Source organism: Lipophrys pholis (assembly GCF_963383615.2).
Source record: "Lipophrys pholis genome assembly, chromosome: 21".
NCBI lineage: Eukaryota > Metazoa > Chordata > Actinopteri > Blenniiformes > Blenniidae > Lipophrys > Lipophrys pholis.
In genome coordinates this window covers 9,113,056-9,132,149 of record NC_137649.1, presented here as the reverse complement: position 1 = coordinate 9,132,149, position 19,094 = coordinate 9,113,056, and the positions used below count along the sequence as shown (strand labels likewise).

General features: G+C 41.8%; 1 protein-coding gene across 2 annotated transcripts in view; it reads right to left on the bottom strand.

Moving 5' to 3' along the window:
* ppp1r13bb (protein phosphatase 1, regulatory subunit 13Bb) overlaps window positions 1-19,094 on the bottom strand; it is a 26,384-nt gene extending 7,290 nt beyond the window's left edge. Inside the window, exons 1-10 of one of the 2 annotated variants that reach the window (XM_080490635.1) lie at window positions 18,727-19,094; window positions 18,352-18,499; window positions 11,480-11,627; window positions 9,665-9,784; window positions 8,624-8,694; window positions 3,099-3,200; window positions 1,977-2,151; window positions 1,109-1,308; window positions 830-994; window positions 99-291 (exon numbers count right to left, since the gene is read on the bottom strand). In XM_080490635.1, the coding sequence (XP_080346761.1) occupies window positions 99-291; window positions 830-994; window positions 1,109-1,308; window positions 1,977-2,151; window positions 3,099-3,200; window positions 8,624-8,694; window positions 9,665-9,784; window positions 11,480-11,627; window positions 18,352-18,360 (1,183 nt within the window). In that variant the 5' untranslated portion in view covers window positions 18,361-18,499; window positions 18,727-19,094. The remainder of the gene's footprint in view (window positions 1-98; window positions 292-829; window positions 995-1,108; window positions 1,309-1,976; window positions 2,152-3,098; window positions 3,201-8,623; window positions 8,695-9,664; window positions 9,785-11,479; window positions 11,628-18,351; window positions 18,500-18,726) is intronic. The other variant, XM_080490636.1, reaches the window with a different exon arrangement.

The following is a 19,094-nucleotide window of genomic DNA, read 5'->3' as shown; positions in this document are numbered from 1 at the left end:
CCTTTGATTTCAGAGGAGAAGCATGTTCAGCTTCATATGTTTGCCAGTATTTTAGGAACAAAACAACACTCAATGTTTTTTGTTTTGTTTTGGCTGACCTGATTTGAGGCGGCCGTGGTTTGCTTGGTTATTAACACCCAGTGTCTGAGGCTTGAGTGGATCAGGTGGCAGGGTGTAGCCCCCGTCCTGTCGACCCGGCACGGGAACTTGGATGTAGGGCCCAACGGCAGCGACACGGCCCAAAGTGCCAGGAGCCGGCTGAGGAGAGGGAGGCCCGTTGGCTCTGTTCAGCTGCACAAGGAGAAGTTAGAGATGTCACAAGTGTTGAGGACGAAAATGGCTTTCTGAAGGTCAATTTTTACCCGTCATTTATTTACAATGGAATCTGAAGGAAAAGTATAAAACTAAAACTCTCAGATAAAAAACTAGTATATCATCTAAAAATGTGTCTAAATGAGAAATAAGTTTTAAAATCTTATGGAGACTCAACAGTCCAACAATATGGTGTGTCATTAGTTTCTAAACATGTGTCTATTGTCTCTTGTTTTACAGAGACTGGTTTAATGTAGTGTTAAAATTTGCTTTGATGAAGCCTCACTAAGATGAACTCTCACTTCCTGTTTGTGCATGTTTCCAAGGTAAAGGTCCATATACATGATCGCTACGAAGTAAAATGATCATGCTTTGTCATTATTTACATGATTTAAGCCCCACATAAGCAGCATTTATTCAGTGTGTGTCTTGTGCGATAGCCATGAACTCAGCATAGTTGACTTAAGAAACAGGTCAAAACAATCTTAGGAGAAGTGTTAAGTGCGCCTAGTCTTACAGGAAGGTTCTCTTTTTGACGTGCCTCAGCTTTTTTCTTGTAGAGGCGTTCCCGGAGCTCACTGATGCGCTTGTCCATGAGCGTCACTTCCATGTTGCGCTTATTGAGAAGCTCCTTCTGCTGCTGCAGCTTACTGTTTTGCTCCTGGTTCAACTTGTTTCGAATCTGAGGATAATAAATGGGGACATTAACATATGCGTCGACTCTTTTGAAAGAAAATATATCCTTCCTCAACTCTGGTCAAGAGATAGATGAACTCTTAAATTTATTCTACATTACCTGAAGCTCCTGGTAGAGCTTACGAAGCTCGAGGGCTGCAGCACCGGTTACTTGGCCCCCCAGTGCGGTCTGGATACCGTTGAGCTTTCCTCTCCGCAGGTCCTCCAGCTGCAGGCTGAGCTGCTCCACCCTCAGAACTGCGGTCTGTAACTCAGTCTGCTTTTCTTGGAACAGGCTGCTCACTTGCTCAATCTCCGCAGCTGCAAAAAAAAAAAAAACGAAAAAAATAAATCAAGGAATCACACCAGTTCAACAAAAGTTAAAAGAATGCAAATAAACATTTAGATGCACTCGGGTTGAGCGATCGCATTCATTTATCGACTTACATGTATCATGGTGCGTGGGTTATTTGGTAGACAAAGTCACATTCTACTCATAAAGTTGGAACTATAAAGTGTCATTGAGACAGCTAAAGTGTTGAAATTGCACTATACAACTAAAGTCAACTTACAAGTGCAGTGACATCTTATGATTTCTTACAACATTAAAGTATTTTCTAAAACGAATTGTAAGGAGGTTTTTGCTGAATACAATTCGTTTCGAAACAGCCTCCGTCAAACATCCAACAACAGATTTCCAACAGTATCATCTTTCATGCAAACCCAAACAAAGGAGACCAGTTTCATCAAAGGAAAATCAAATCAAAGATTCAGCCACTAGGTGGCAGTGTTGTAATCTCCTCTCAACCGTTTCCTTCAGAGATAAAGTGAATAAAATAGAGGGAAATTCTTGGAAGTGAAATAGGAAGTCCTGCCACACTGTGTGGATTTGAACTCCTAATAATCCAACTTAATCTGATTTACACTTGTCCTCAACATAGGAGTGTCCTATTTTAAAAGAAATATGGATTTATTGTAGGGATACATACACAGGTTGCCATTGATGACCTTGCTGTAGTCCACCTGCCCCCTCATTGCCCGAATTTTCTTGAGCTTGGCCTCCTGGCTCTCAACACGCTCTTTTAGCCTCTGCAGCTTCTCAGTCTCCGACACGGCCTGCTGCTGGCGCCGCTCCTGCTGCTTCAGGTAACGCAAACGTTGTTCCTTAACAAAGAGACAAGAGATGGTTTGTAATTTTGCCAAAAAAGGATAAATAACAGAGAAAAAATTGTATCAATGCTCTGGAAATCTTTGGGAATGATCAAATTCTTCGGTTTTCGTTGAGCATAGTAATTAATACAACTCCAGTCAAACTTTACACGAGAGTGCTGTGGCAGACATAGCCTGAATCCAGACTAAGTCACTGAAGTGTGCGCATGAAATGAAATGCTATGCCGCGCTGTGTCAAGATAGTCTGAAGGCTGAAGAAAGGGTCAGATGACTTCATCTCTACCCAACTGAGAACTGCTCCAGTTAATGTCCTAAAATAGGAAACGATAGGACCAGGTTTCCAAATGACTGCGGGGCTTTGAGTGGGCCTACTTTCCAGACACCACAACAAAGGCGATAAATAGCGTATCGACGCGTTTACAGTGGACTTGGTTTTGCATGAGTGATCAGCATATCACAGGCTGACCGAGTGTCCTGAAAAATCCACTGAAAGTGACATTGTAGACTTAGTGTGGAGGCGTGCTCCTTTGAAATCTTAATGTCACAGAGTCAAACCAATGTCACTGATGGATCAGACACACATCAAAATCACAGTGTTTACATGCTTCATGTGCGGCGCATCCACAGGGACAAGCTCCTCGGAGGAGCTTGAATTCTGCAGTGTTAAACTTTTATAAACGAGTGCTCAATCTATGCAATCAGGCTGAATAACACATCAGGCCAATCCAATTTGCTCATGAAGACACAGAGGTTTAACGTATTGTCTGGCTTCTCTCTTATTAGGACATGAAGTACATAAGAAGTCCACACAGAGAACATCAGCATGTATTTAACTGCTGTAACAGAGGCAGTGATTCATCATGGTTGGAGTGACTGCATCTTGAAGAAACATGCCACTGAGGAGATGTACTGTCAGCAAGATAAGAGGACAGAGACGCTACCTTCGCAACAAGCATCTGCTGCTGAGCCTCGATTTGTTGCTGTTGCCGTGTGGCCATCTCCTGCAGCTCTGACAGGGTGAGCTCCACACGCTGGCTCCCCACCTAAACACACACAAACACACGTATTCGTCAACATGATAACATCGTCACAGAGAGATTTCTGTGCTGAAACTCACTGAGGTGAAATACAGGATTTGCTGATGAATTGATGAATTGTTATTTCTAAATAGTAAGAAGGTGACGTTGTAAACAGCCTAGTTGCACTAGATGGCACAACTTAAGAGGATATTTCACAATGAAAATAAAGATGTGGGTGTCAAACATGCAATCCAGGAAAACCTTGCAAAGTACAAAAACAACAGAGAAGAACGACATTAAATGTAATTTGTCAGTGAAAGTAAAATCAGTTTATTATTGCGAGAGAAGTGGCTTTAGCACAAAAGCGATTGTATGACGAGGCTGCAAAACATGTGAAACGGACAACATGCTTTGGGACTTTTTATTGCAAGTAAATATCTTGAAATTGCATTTGTAATTTTACTTTAGTTTGTTGAACTTGTTTGGGTTTTGTAAAAAGACATTGATTTCAGGATGACTTCTTCATTATGTTTGACACAACTTTGAACAAAAGGGAAACATTTGTAATTGTGCATTGATTTTATTGGTTCACTCTACATGAGACCAACGTCAAAATTGTTTTTACTCTCCTGATTTATGCTATAGCACATGCTCAGAGTGGTTTTATTCATACCAAAATATCACCTCACTTTGTTCAAATCTACATTTTACAGGATATCACATGTTTCCCACTTTTCTCAAAGTTAAAACTTTGGTCTCGTTTTGGCTGCATAGGTCAATCATTATAAAGAAAATGTAAAATAATGTAAACACCATGTGGAGATGACACTAAACAGAGCTACGTGCCCTCGTGAGTCTTTATATCACCGCAGGTAAATGTTTCGAGTCGTATCAATTGTATGTCAGTTGAGCAAGTCAGAGATGCAGATTATGTCAACAACATATTGTGAGAGTAAAGAAAAGGGGAGGAAAACGCACAAAGAGACAAGTTAGACAAAGAGCCATTTGCAGAAATGATGTGAAAATATGTCTGAGTTCAGCAGCCGGAGGGTCACACAGCAGGAGGCTCCTCAGAGTCCAAACCCCGTCATTATCATGGAGGGAGTAGCAGTTAGTGAGCAGGAGATCTGAGCCGCTGAGGGCGAAATGTCGTCTGGTGTTTCTACATGTGGCATGAGCTTTGTGTTGCATCACATGGGCGGGAGAGAGATGCACTGTAATCATTCAGCCACCAGCAGACAATGGCTGCTGCATTAATCAGAGGGAAAGAATTACCAAGCAGCTCATTGTGGTACAACAAAACAAAATGTGAATCCACTTGGAACAAGGTTGCTGTCTGTTTTCTAATTTCTTGTCTGCAAAGAAGCATATTAAAGGATTAAGGATTAAATAAGTTTACACTTCTCCCTACTCCCTTTCGAACATGTAATCCAGATTAGCGCAAATCAAAAACAGATTATGTTGTCTCTTCTACATTTGCTTAATCATTTAAATGCTTTTCTTTTTTTCATTTTGGTTTGTTTTTGTACATGTTCAAAATAATGACATATCAATCAATCAACACGATTTTTAAAGAAGTTGAACATTATAACGAATGTCCCAGGCCTTGGGAGTCCTTTCTGTGTGCAGTTTGCATGTTCTCCCCGGGGGTACGTGGGTAATCCAGTCGTTCCCAAAGTCCAAAAAACATACCCTTGAAGTTCATTTGTGACTCTAAATTGTGAAGGTGGGTGCGTCAGATTGTCTGACTCCGTGTTTGCCCTGTAATGGACTGGAAATCTGGATTGAAGTTATGTGTTTACACAAACTATGAGAATTTTTCACACTGAGATTTGCGAAGTGCAAGAGTAAAGCCAGCATACGCCCTCCTCTAGACATGTTATACAGGTTCCTACAGAAGTACAAGGAAATACAAACAATAAGAATATCTAACTCCTGGATACATTTTTTAATCGAGCAACTGTCTCTTCAACTGATCCAGTTGTATAACCACCATGGCAGCTATAACCACTGTGTAACACCAGTGACAGACAGAAAAGCTTTTATTTTCAGGGATGAATTTTGAAAAATAGTTTTTGAATTGCCGTCACTGCACAAATATTGACGGAGTAAGTCTGATACCACTATTAACAAAGATCAGCGCAAGCAGATGCACCTAAACCCCTCAACCTGAATATGGGCATAATCTGGATAAGACCTAAAACTGGCAAACGGAAGGAAGGAAGAATAGATACTCCTTTGTTTAAAGGTTATATGAAACCAAAGACTTTGTTTCTATGATAAAACATTAAACCATACAAGTCTGCCATCGCAAACCAAACAAGGACAGGCAACACCCAGACGCTGAATGAAACTGGTTGTGAAAGAAAAACCACTACTTCTAATTCCAGTAATTAACATTACCTCTGTACAAGCAAGGGTATAGAGTTCAGACAGTGTGGGTAAAGCTGACGGTTCCATGCAGTAAAATACAATTTGCTTTCAGAGCACAAATCTCAGTAAAACCTGCCGCAATATGAATGAATAAAAGGCTTCACCTCTACAGTCCTTCGTGAAGTTTTCTCTTGCAGCTTGAACCTGAGCTCACAGCATAAAGGAAGACCGGCTCAATACGTTCAATTCTGTTTATCTACCGTCTTCGTTTCTTAAAAGCAGTTTCCGCGCTGGCAGACTTCTCTTTCAACGAAACAGCATACCGAGTGAACGCGCGCTTCCAAACTACAAGCGACACTGAAATGCTAAAGTGCTTCCAGGCTTTGGCTTTAGGATGAGCGCTCAGAGCGAGGAGATGATGCGGGAAATGTCATGATTTCTTTTACTCCCTAAACAACAGACCGACAGTTGTGGAATACTGGTTGAGATAAAACCCTCTGTACTGATAAGGAGATTAGTCATGGACATACTGTATGCTTAATGTGCGCTTTACTGTCAGCTGAGATAATCGTACATGTATGTAAAGGGTTGCAGATAAAGTCAGAGGGAGATGAACAGGGAGTGCTCCAGCTTAATTAAATGAGGCAGACATGTTTGTGTCACATCTTATCTGAATACAACATGTTTCTACCTTTCCTGGATTGTTGGGGGGGGGGTCTAACGTGAAGAAGGCTGTGTTTTGCTACCTGGTATTTTGATAGAACGATATCTAGAAAGAAGAATCAGGAGGATGAGGAGGTGGCGGCGGTTGCAGGAGGGACGTGGTGACTCAACCGATGTGGAGATGGGGAGAGCGGGGGAAGCCACTGGCACACACGCATGCAGCCACGCTCAAATGCACTCGGGCGACACTGCATCAGTGACAATTCACCCGAGGGAGACGCAGTCACAGTAAACCCCCACCCGGATGGCGAGGAGAGGGGAGTTTGAGGAACATCCGACTCAGCACATCAGAGAAAGACCATGTGCTCACCATGCACCATGGTGGTCGCAGATGAGAGACACCGTCCAACTGAAGCTCATAAACACACCAACAGATCTGTACGTGTATAATCTACTGTGTCAAAGGCTGTCAATACAACTGAACTATTTCTATTATTTATAATTTATATACTTTACGTGTTCTACTTGGTGCAATAACTGACATGAGGCTATTTAGTGCACAGATGATTAAAGCCTTAACTTTGTTAGTAGATGGAAGACCTGGCTTCTTAAATACTAAGCTTTTGGTTGGACAAAACAAGAATTGTAAACATCGCTTAATCTATTGATGTAGTGTGACCAAAATCATCATTAACTGAAGATTCAATAGTATTTCAGTTCAATGTTGTTTTTCCCTCCGTTAAAAAAAGATGCACTTTATGCTTTCTGATGCTGCTTAGTTGTGTAGTGGGAGGTCCTCTGGTCTAACAGCCCCATTGTCCCTGGTTCAAGTCCAGGCTTGGCTTCCTGTGTTTCTGAATTTGAATTCCCCTGCTTATGTGAGGCTTTTTTATTCAGATACCTGTCTCTATGTGTTTTCTATATCATCCCCATGATCACTCTAAATCAGATATTGGGGGTCTTGCATTCGAATGAGCTTGGGATATAAGAAGATGACAGATAATATTGAAATGAATGAATGATTGTCAAATACATGCTGCACTTTTATAGCTCAGTAGTATGATGATTGATGGATCTTGATAAGCCATTATTTTCTTTTCCAGACTACATTATAAAAGATTGGTTCCGAGTTGTTCCCTTACGTCACCAACATTTTTGAAATGCTCCACTCTCCCTGTCTTCATGTGAAGCAAACCAGACGTGAAGCCACTAACTTGACATGTCAATGGCCTATCCATGACTCTTTCTTATAGACTGTATTGAAGCACAGAACCAGAGAAAACAACATGAAACTCTCCTAATACTTGATTTACACTGTAAACAAATGAAGAACACCCTCAAGATAGTTCCTGAACACAAAGTCAAAAGCTGTGGATAATGAGAAGGGAATGGCTTCTGGGTGATCTTGTGCTATGCTGCCACTATCTTTTTTTATTTAAAAAACAAAAACCACACTCAATTCCATCTCCCGCTGTGCTGGATTTCTCCCTCAACCCTTGAGGTGGAATTAGTTACAATCCCTTGACCGCAACACTTCACAATTGTGAAATCTAGGACAGATGCTCAGAGAAAGAAAAAAGGATGCGACGCCGGGGGCTGCTCTTATCAGCGACATTCACATCTCCTCGTAAGCACGTCTTGAAGCTGAAAGGCTGAGCGTGCACAACAATGGGTACACCTGATGGGAAAACACCGAAGGCATCAGGACACAGAGCGGCCCAGTGAAAACCACGTCTGTGGGCTTACTCTGAAACACAAGAATCACTGCATTCTCGCCTTCATCAACATCAGCTTGACAGACGCTCGAGTCGGCGGCTCGTCTTAAGTGGAAAATGCAAGTAAGAGCACATCAGTTCAGTCTTAGCCTCTCTTCACCTTCTCTGTGTAGATTTTAAAATTCCAAACCTTTTCATTGGCTCACTCTGTCATCTGTCCTACCTTCTGAAAGCTTGCAGTGTCACCTAAATCTGACTTCCAGTTGCTCCAAATTCTACTCTTAAAACACAAAGGTGATCAAGTTTTGTCGTCTTAGCTCCAAATCTTCTACTCAGTGAGTCGTTGTGTAGTGAGTCGACACAAAAACTTACGTTAACTCACTGGCTAACATGCATTTTACTTAAATCAACTATCATGTTATGATAACTGTATTTAAACCTCCATGTATTTTCCAACACAGTGGTGTAGTGGAATAAACATTAATATTCAAGCCTGGTCCAAGATCTCCGTGTTTCCAGATGTTTTCTGGGTCCACCAGCTTCCCTCCACAGTCAAAAAAAGAAATGTGCTTGAGTGCTCTGTATACAAACTTACTATGACATAATCGCACAGTACCGGTAAATGTCAAGAACTGTCAGCAGGACAATGGGCACAGCATGAAAATCTCAACAATTTAAATGTGGCCAATTACTCACCCCATTCTCATTGTGCTTCTCTCCTGTACTTCCACTCCTCCGACTCGTCTGATCCTGAGATTGCTGACTCCCTGCGAAAACAAACAACCGCTATCAGAAACACGGGCCAGAAACACACAATGCAACACATGCAAGTAAGCTTAGCCGAGTGCAGATTCAGAGACAACAGCCATTGTCTACACAAGTTTGAAAATTCACTGACATGATTGCACTCGACAGAGGGATTGGAGAAGTGGGACCAGCAATGCTTACGTGGGCTGCCTACCTCATAGTTTTTAATAAGAGAAAGGCTTAGTGGAATCATGAGAATTAATATTTAAGACTTCACGGGAAACTGTCCATTTCAATTTAAGTATAAGGAAGAGTCACTAAAAGTCTTCACGAAAGGACTTGAAAGTCGAGTTTTAATTAATTTAAATTAGGATTTCATCATAATCAGGAATTAGCTGCAATTTAACCTGTGACTTATGTGACTATTGAATGCGAGTATTAAAAAAATGTCGCGCTGAGTCTTTGGTCTTACAGTGTGATGGCCTCAGTTGAGAGTCTTACAATCAGAGGCATTTCACACCTGCCTTTTTTTATGCGGCTCTGCTAAATCCAACTACGATGACTAAAGACTCAGGTTAATACTGAGCATAGGAAAGCTGCCAAATGATTTATTCCTTTGACATGTGCCATCAAGCAGCAAAAGAGCCCCCCCCCCATTAATTCTACAAAGCCTTTTCAATTCTAAATGCCTGAGGATTACCGAGAGCCACAAAGAAAAAGACGGCATGTAATCTGCAGTTTCATGCCAAGTCTTATTCACTTCTCTTCAAATTTTAGATTAACCTTTCTTAAACTGAAGGGGGGGGGGGGTTATGTACCAGCTGGCAGGTACAATCGAAAGCCAGCAATCACACACACACAGAGAAGAAGAAACAATGAGATAACTGGTGCCCATCAATGCAAAACCAGCCAGAGCAGCTGTGAGGAATTTCCAGGCCACACGCGACCACGCCCATTCCTCTGAAGGCTACAACAGAGACAGTGCCGCACCTTGATCGCTGCTCTCCGTCGGTGAATCCTCGTGCCGGAGAAAGAATTTGACCTCTTGCTTCCGAGGTCCCCACTTCTGCAGATGTTCATACATCATGTGCTCAAAGGGGATCGCTCGCTCTGGAAAGCAGAACGGTGAAGGAAAGAATTTCTCGGTTAATAAGTGACTGCTTTCTTCTGTGAAACAAACAAGTGTGTGAACGGTTGTTGAAAGCAGAAAAAGGTGCTTAGTCATCATGTACAAATGTTTTTTTTATCTTAATCAATTCATCAGAACACTTCAATGTGATGATGACAGTTTGTGTGTTTAAATATTTGCTCCACAAACTGTAAAAAAAAAAAAAAAAAAAAAAAGTGAGGTGTTTCTCACAGAACAATGAGCCTGTTTGTATGAACAAAAACTTTTCATAACTTGGGAGTGATCCCATAACTGCAATATTCTGATCTGACGTGAAAAAACCCTGGTTTACATATTGCAGTCTATATCAAGGTACTGACATGCGATTCAAACGCAGTTAATTTCAAAACATCTGGCACCGCCTTGTTGAAAACTGCACTGTTTACAGTCTTAGTGTTTACTGTCTGGAGGGTTTTCTTTTCAATTCAACAAAATTTGTCTCCCGTTTACTGCAGAAAATGGTCGACTTTTCACTGCGACACAATTACATTTATTACCTTTTCGCTCCCCAGTGCCGGCAACGCCGAGTTCAATAAAGCGGAATAAAAAATGGATTGTGCATGTGACAAATGATGTAGGCGTCAAATGACCAGTAACTTCCCCTCATTGCAAGAGAAACACCAAATCAGCAAAAAAAAACACAACTTAGAATTAAATTTAAATTTTTTTAAGTTTTATATTACCTGAATTGGCAGAGTTTTGTCTTTGTTCACTTTTACTTGATTGTTTGAGTTGTATTTGATCATTAAATGAAGGCCTGTGAGGAGCATCCAGCCTGACAGACATTTGTAGGAATAATGTGTGGGAATAATTAACATTATGCTGAGTCTGTTTAGGTGCTGGCAGAAAGATTTCTGCAATAAATCAAGTAGAAATAGCCTTCGGATGAGTCTCCAGACACTGGTGTCAAAAATTATACATCCAAAGCATTCTTTATGGATTTCAATATTATGATCCTCAACGTAGAAAAAGTTGTGACATGGTTTTGGTAGGTTTCTTTGAAGGGCAGACACTGCACTGTAAGGCCAGGTCTAACATGATTGCCTAACGTGGGTTAATGAAGTTGTTTTCAGCAGGGGAGTGGACCCTTCCTGAAAAAATGCTGATAACACGGGGTGTGTCAGCGCGGCGCAGCGATCAGAGTGAATCACTCGGACGGAGTGGGATCTGTTGTGACAGCGAAGCGGGCTGTATGGCACATAGCTGTTTAATGACCTATACATTTGTTCTTGAAGTGGATAATTCCAGTGTAATAAGGGCAAGCGGAAACTGAGTAGTAGATTTTTGTCTTGATCATGGCTGTTTCATAGTCCTTGTGCTTTATTCAAGACCAATTTTCTCCCACTCAGAATCAGACAAGGCCACGATCAGCACCTGAACTTTCATTAACGCTGAGCTGCTCGTCATTAATAAAGAAGGCTAAAGGCTACTGCTTCACAAAATGAAATTCTCAAGCATGCAAATGACCTGTCAGGTTCAGCGATAATGAAGTTTCAGATTACTTCACCTTCATGCAGAGCCAGAGACGCCTACTGTTCATCCTCTTTAAGAAATGAATCCTTCTGCCCACACATGGAGATGAGAGGGATTCTGTGTACCTGTGTTTTTAGTTAGGCCCAGCATCAGCCTGGTCTTACCGTTGCCTCTCCAGACCTCAGCCAGGTGGCAGCCGCTCTCGCCGGGCTCTTTGCAGAACTCGACGACGTCGCGGCACGTGGTCTCGGGAGTGATGGGTACCTCGGACACGGCTTGCTCCCCATCACTGAGGTACACCGTCAATATCATCTGAAAGAGGGCAAAACAGTCAATAAATGAGTAATACTACAAGATGAAGGACTTAAAACTGTGGTATGCAATAGGAAAACACTGTAGTTGAAGGTGTGTGAAGCCTGCAATGTGGATAAAACATTTTCCTGTCAGACTGTTTGAGCTGCCAGCGGACACATGCCTGTGCCTGCAACACCTCTGTTTATGGTGATTAAGGCCTAACATGGAGAAGAACACACACACTCAGTTTAGACTGAAAGGTGAAGCATAGCAATGCATGCCTTCACATGCTTCAAATAAACACTTACATAAAAGAAAACAAATGATTTAAAAAAAGAGGCAGTATCCTCTGTTTTCCAAGTTCTCTACAAATGCATTTGAAATAACCCATAGAGGTCTCGGGGGGGTTCAAATCCAATCTCGCAGCTCTCCCAAACGTACCCTTTCAAAATGAAAGCTGGGAGCAGAAGACTGGAGAAAAAATGAGATGCTGCAACTTTGAGCTACAGCTTTGCCCCGAGAGTTACAGTTCACAGTGTTTCAAATGCTTCTGCATTTATATACACGTGGTCAAACCACCATGGGCAGTAGAGGGACGAGATAAAAGGTCTGTGGTACACATGTGATCATTGACTGGTCTATACAGTGTCACGGCCTGAAACAGTGACAGTAATCAATGTGGCAACCAATAGGAAATCGGCAAGCTGTATACGTGACATCCAGCTAGTCATTTCAGTGTGTTGATTGAAGCAAAGAAAATACCTCAGGCATATGAAGTGACTTTTGGATAGACCGTAAAAGTCTAAAATTGAACACTTCACAGGTCTGTTTTGAGTGTAAAGCATTCTTCTGTTTCTTACACATCGAAGATAAATACTAAGACTTTCTTTGATGACACAGTTCTGTCCTGTGTCACAGTTTTATTTTCCAAATGGAAGCACCGTGTCAATAAATAGCCCTGCATGCATGCACATTGCCCAATGTTGCCCCTGAAGGAGTAATGCTGGAAGAAGGCCAGTTAAAATAAATAAATAATAAATAAAAAATCCAGATGGTTCAAGCAGATACATCATATCTAAAAAGATTCAGCCACTGAAAAGTACTGACTCACTGGGTTGAATGTTTTCTGCAGGGCATTAAAAAAAAAAAGGAACCGTTCCACTTTTGATTTAGGTTGGAGGAAAAGAAAAAACAACATTCATTCAATTCGACAAAATGTTCCGGGGTAAATAAGTGTGGATTGTACAACACTCAGCAACTTACTAGACAAAAATGACGAGCATGAAAAGAGGTACAAGTGATATGGCTATCTAAAAAAAAAAAAAGTATAAAATAAAACAGCTTTGGTAGGGTTCATTCGTCTTGTTAAACTCATCTTGTAAATCTGATTAATACAAGGAAACTCCTCTACGTCCACTGTAACAGCTCACCTACTCAAAGTGTTTTCTTTCCTGCTGCACTGACAGGCAGACTTTCATTGTTTCCTGTGGCACAAAAAAAAAACAACTCTGAGGAGTGCCTTCCTGTTTAATGTGACAGTCCTCGCTCGCCTCAGCATAACAGAGAAAGGGGATGGTGAGAAGTTCACGGAATAAAGTGCACAGATGCAAAGTGTCTACAACAGAGAAATATGGACAGGAAGCTTGAAATAATGCAGAAAAATATACGCTGTGTTTGAAAAGGCACCATTTTCTTTGGGTTACACGCAAAACCTGCACTGGAGAGAAGAAGGAAGCCTGGATTGACTTGGGCTCGTGTTTTCGACAATCACCTTCATGCCTCCCAGAATGGTCCACTTGCTCATCACCTCCCATTTGAAATATTGCAAGTTTATAAGCTTCACCTGATTCAATGTGCTCCACCCAGATCAGCACCAGAACACCGATCCATCACATAATATCCGCCATACAGAAACCCCACAGGCTTTCAGTAGAAAACTGTATCGACTTCAAAATTCAAATTCTTACATTGAAGGCTCCATAGCGCCGCTCCTTCATGCCTCACTGACCTCCACATCAATTCACCCAGCTGTACTCTACGATCTGCCTCCTCTCAGCCTCCACCAGCCTGCCTGACCACCATGGGGTGAAGAACCTCTGAAAGTCCCCACCACCTAACATCACAGAATGTCCATTCCTGGCCAGTTTTAGAACCCACGTGAAGAATGTGTCTTTTTAAGGTGTAGCTGATGTGATGGTAATATTAACCAGTTCCAAGTCCTAATAGGAAAGACTTTGGCCTTTAAACTATTTCAAAATGATTCACAGAAAGAGCAACCAAGGCTGAAGCCACAAAGCTACTTTTATCCCATCAAACACTTCGAGCTCAAGAGCAATATTTCTTTCCCTATAAATGTCTCACAGAGCCTCCAGTGATCAAATCAGACCAGTTAAATACAGTTTTCTAAATGATTTGGTCATTCTTCCATCAGGCTGAACTCAATTCAACTGCATCATGAAAACATTCAATCAATGATATACTGTATTTTAGTTGTGGCAATTTAGGTAATGAAAAGCAGGGAAGAGCCGGCTTCCATAACTCCGGTCATATTACCCAGATTTAGTTGCTGTCACTTATCGACGGTTACTCTTTTAGCTTCTTCTGAACAAAGTGACTCATCCTTTCTGCAGCAGCCTGATAGAAAGCATATGATCACTTCACTATGTGGCTTTATTCGACCGACTCAGACCCAAACTACTATGAAGAAGAGAAAATGGTGCTGAAGCTGACAAACATGAGAAGAACCAACAGATGTCCTCCATGGCTTCATGTTGATTCCTGATTTCATTGTGAATAAATTAAAGGAAGGGAAAATCTAAAAGAAAGAGCTGTAAGCACCCCACAGATTAGTTATGTCTTTACTGAAGCATAATTATTCTGCTGATTCCCAAGGGATGCAGGAGTTCTATACCAGCTGCATAATACACTACAACACACAGAAAACCGCTCAGTGTGGCGAGCAACACCACTTTGAATACAGATTCAATCAATGCTTTTCTTTCTTCTGAAGGAAAACCGTGCATTTCTTATCTGAATAGGTTCAAAAAGCTGTAGATTAGGATGAGTAAATCAAAAGGGCATCACAAATATAATTAAACCATTAAACAAGCTTGATCTTCAAACCAGGATTCCCCCAGAGGAGAGAAGACCAAGTCTTCCGGATACACAATCAGCTCACTCAAACTAATCACACATTTTAAACTCTGCTCTCGGACGAAGAAGCTACCCATTGATAAACATGCAGACAAATAAGAAGGTCCGGTGATCCAGCTGAGTGACCACTGGTGGAATACGAACCGCCCTCACTAAGTTGCGTCTGCCCATACTCTTGGATCTCCTGCTCGCCCTCCGTTTCCTCTTCCTCTCCTTCTTTGGAGGCTGGTGATGCTCCTTTGCCCAGATGGGGTTCTCCTTGGAGAGGTTAACAAGGCTGCGTAACACTATAGTCACGAACCTCTTCATCATAGCTCTGCTGCTTTTGCAGGCATGAGAACTTAATTGTTATGCCATCCCGAGCAGACCTCTAAACCCGACAGCGGCGTGTGCATTAGGAAAGTGCTGCAGAGGAGACTTGGGAGGGAGGAAAAAAAAAAAAACACCACTCTGACTGCATGTGTCGCTCGGTGAGGGAGGGGAGAGACAGAGCCAGTACAAAATAAACAGCGAGACAGAAGATGAGCGAGGGCGTCACGAGGTGGTGGACGCGGATGGAAGAGGGTGACGACAACTTCTTCTATTGGTGTCCCTTGGATGGGCCTTTCATTGACTTCCTTTATGAAAACAATAGTGGGGGTGGTAGGCAGGTGGGGGCACGAGGACAGGGATCCTCCTCACACTGCACGCTGGCTGTGGATGACCTAATATATACCACTTCTAATGCCTCATTCAAAGTGCTACAACAGGCATCACCTCGGGATCATTTAACTTTGTGGAAAAGGGGCCGGTCTGTTGAGAAACATAAAGAAAATAGGTGCTTGAGACGCAGAAGAAATATCGCGTCCCGAGCAAAAACTTCAAATGGAAACATTCCTGTTTGCCAACGAAAGAGCCTCTCACATAGCCCATACAGTTACGCCACTTAAATACAGTAACAATAAAGGAGACTACATAACTTAAAACACTCAAACTACAGCAGGGACTCAATTCTAACTACACAAAAGCCTGAATATGTACCACAAAAAATAGTAAACAATCAGTCCATGATCAGCATTGGTAAATAGTCAGCCTCAACACACACAGCTTAATCATAGGTGATTCGAAGACTGCTATTCATGGAGACATGGGGTTGAAATGTCTAAACGATATCTGATATATGATGTAATCTATTGATTTAACACAACCCAATTATGCCAAACATTGTGCATCCAGTTGAAATCCCGGTGAACCATATGGCGGAAAAATGAAATAATGATGTGACAACTGATGTGAAATAACCCAAAACATCTAATCAGCCTCAGCTTGTGAAGTATTCATGCATTCCAATTAGCAAGTAAAAAAAAATCTCCTTTCATTAGCTGGGCTTTATTTTTGCAGCACACAAGATTTTTGACGCCGAGTAACCCAAGATACAACTTCTATGGCTTTGCCATTACGAACGGGTAAAGCAGAGATTACATCTTCATTGTGAAGCTTCTATTCTCACTCGGAAAATTATTATTCCTGAATAGTAGTGCAATAAATGATATAGATGTATAATAGATATAATTACAAGTTGTGTTGTACCATTTAACAAAGGATATGTCTCTTTTATTAAAAGCAGACTGAGAGGGTAGTTAATAATGTATGTCTTTCAGCCAATACAACAAATAGATTGAGACATTTTAGCAAGTGGGAGTTGTTAAATAAATCAATAACTTTTCATCTGCTCATTAAAAGCTGAGCAGAAAAATTATCTAATAAGTGCTTTGTGATCCGATTGTGGTGGCTCGGCTGAAGATGTTTCAAACCAGTGAGTCTATAGGAAACACGGACGCGACAGTGAGAGCAACGTTCACTTTTGCTGTAAGTCACGCTCTGCCCAGTTCCACAGCATGAGCTTAATGCCACTTGACAATCTACTCAGCTCAAAAGTTCCCCTTAACAACAGAGCATTAGCCGACGCAGCCTCCCAGACCCAGATATGCCAAGGTCTCATTGGCTGCCAGAGTCACGCGAGAACCGAGTGTGGGGCTGCTTCTCTGCTCCACTGGCTCTTTGACTCTGATAGCCTGTTGGTGCCACAGGGTACGACTGTCCACGGAGGCTCCAGTCGCAGTCAATCCTCAACAACCGCAGCGAATGCGTAGCCTCTGTTACGTTGCACTCCGGTCAACTTCTGGAGCCTTTGTTTGCATTTCCCACACTATTTTAATAAGGGTGTAAGAGGATGTTTGCTCAGATGCTGCATTCCCAACAGATCCACAGCAATTTGGAGCAAGAGCGGGTCAGGAGTGAATTACCTTCATAAGTGATGACACCTTACTGAAGCTTCTGTAAACTTATCCTGCATTGCAGTTCATGTTCCCCTTCCCTGAAGGCCAAAAGTCCAGTAATCACCTTTCCCACAATTCAGCTCTGCATTCTCAGCACTAAAGATAACAAAAGAAGTCCCAACAAAGCCTGACTGCAATAGCGTTGCCATTCAGGTATTCTATTCTTTGCAACACGGACTGTCTTGAACAATAACCGGGTGGTAAACTAAAGGATAAAAATAATTCTTGAATTAACATACACCAATCACTCTTACATCCAATGTTAACAGAATAGCAAACATTTGTTCCAATACTCGCAACACAAATTCAATTTAACATAGAAAATGTAAAAGCAGGAATACATTATGAGTGGAGGAAGCCTCAGATGCACTGACAGTTTACATTTATATATTTTCCGATGTTTTAAATTGTCCCATCTCTCAGAAAAATGCAAATCCTGCAGGTATGAACTTGGCAAACAGAGAGATAGTGTAAAGTACACCAGATAAGGGACTGCAGATACAGGTGAGCATTTTTTTTTCTCCAGGAGCTGATCTCGCGTACAGATAAGCTAAGCATGAGTAGAAAAGAAAAAGATATCGCTCTAGCTTGAACTTTAAGAGTGTTTGGGGAAAAATCAACACGGGTACTTCCATCCAAATTTGATTCTATTATTTCCAGCTTAAGACAGAGGACCCCACACATCAGCTTTTCAACCATTCACAATGGTAACTTCTGCATTTCTTTCAGTTTCTTTCTAAGTAAAAGTTATACACTGATGGCAATCATAGAAAATTTATCAGTGTTCATGCTGGTATGATGTGTCATCCTGCTATGTTAAAGCATTATTTCTCTTTAATATTCAACTATAGACTAAGACAAACAATGAAAAAAGCATAAGCCTGTATTTTCAAATAATACATTCAATAGTCGGACAGTGGTACTCGACAGCATGTAAGCCAATCTTTTAGAGAACTACAGCTACAAAAATGTGCTTTAGGAGAGAAATATTATCAATGAGTGCATGTGTGAATGGCACATCAGAATGTTTTGCACCAAATTAAAGGTATTATACATGGTTTGCATGGCATTTCAATGATTCACCTATTTGGTCTTAAGAAAACTATATGAAGTGTCAGCATGCCACAGGACATCCAACTATGCACTCGGGCTCGACTCTGAAGCGAAAGGAACCGTTCAAATCAATGGAAGTGAAAGTGGGGATGCCAAATGAATAGAGGGATTAGATGTACTTGTTCTACCTTGGTAGGGCTGAAGTTGTGAACACTTACCGGCATCATGTTGGCAGCTCTTGGATGATCAAAACAACATCGACAAGCTGCCTCTCTGCTGCTCACCCACAAATCTTCAGTAGCACCACCTCAGTAGATATGGGCTCTGATTACTCCAATGTGACAATCAGCTGGGCCTCTATCCTCTCTGAAGAAGAAACACACGGCGAAACATTCGAAATGTTATAGAACAGTTATTTTGACACGCGCTTTAACGATTATCTCGCGCTATCGGTGGTGGCAGCTAACGTCCATTTAAATGGCCCAGGCGTGGCTCCGTGCAGCTGATGCTGCTACAAACAAGCCCACAGTTCGCCAGTCGCTCTTAGCATCTTTTTTTTTTTTTTTAACGTGAGGTTAACAAATCATACTCACCAATGTCAGAGACGATTCATTGTGCAAGCGAGTAAAACCTCGGCTCCGTTACTGTTCCTGTCAGCCGGCTATCGCTACCTCCCGGAGCGGTTAGCTGCTCTCAGACGCGGCTAAAGGACGGTTCGCTGCTCCTCGATCTCTCCGCTCGCGTCGGTGCTTCAGCTTGCCTTGGCTGCACATCGGCACGGGCTGTCGACGCAGCGTCTCTCACACGAACGAGAGTGCAAACATGTTAATCCAGATTAGCTAATTCTTGTTTTTAAGAGGTTCTTTTTTTATTATTATTATTATTCCCACGAGCGCAATGGAATCATCGTTAGCGGGCTAGCTAGTGCTAGTTGACGAAAATATATGGATAGCTGGATTCC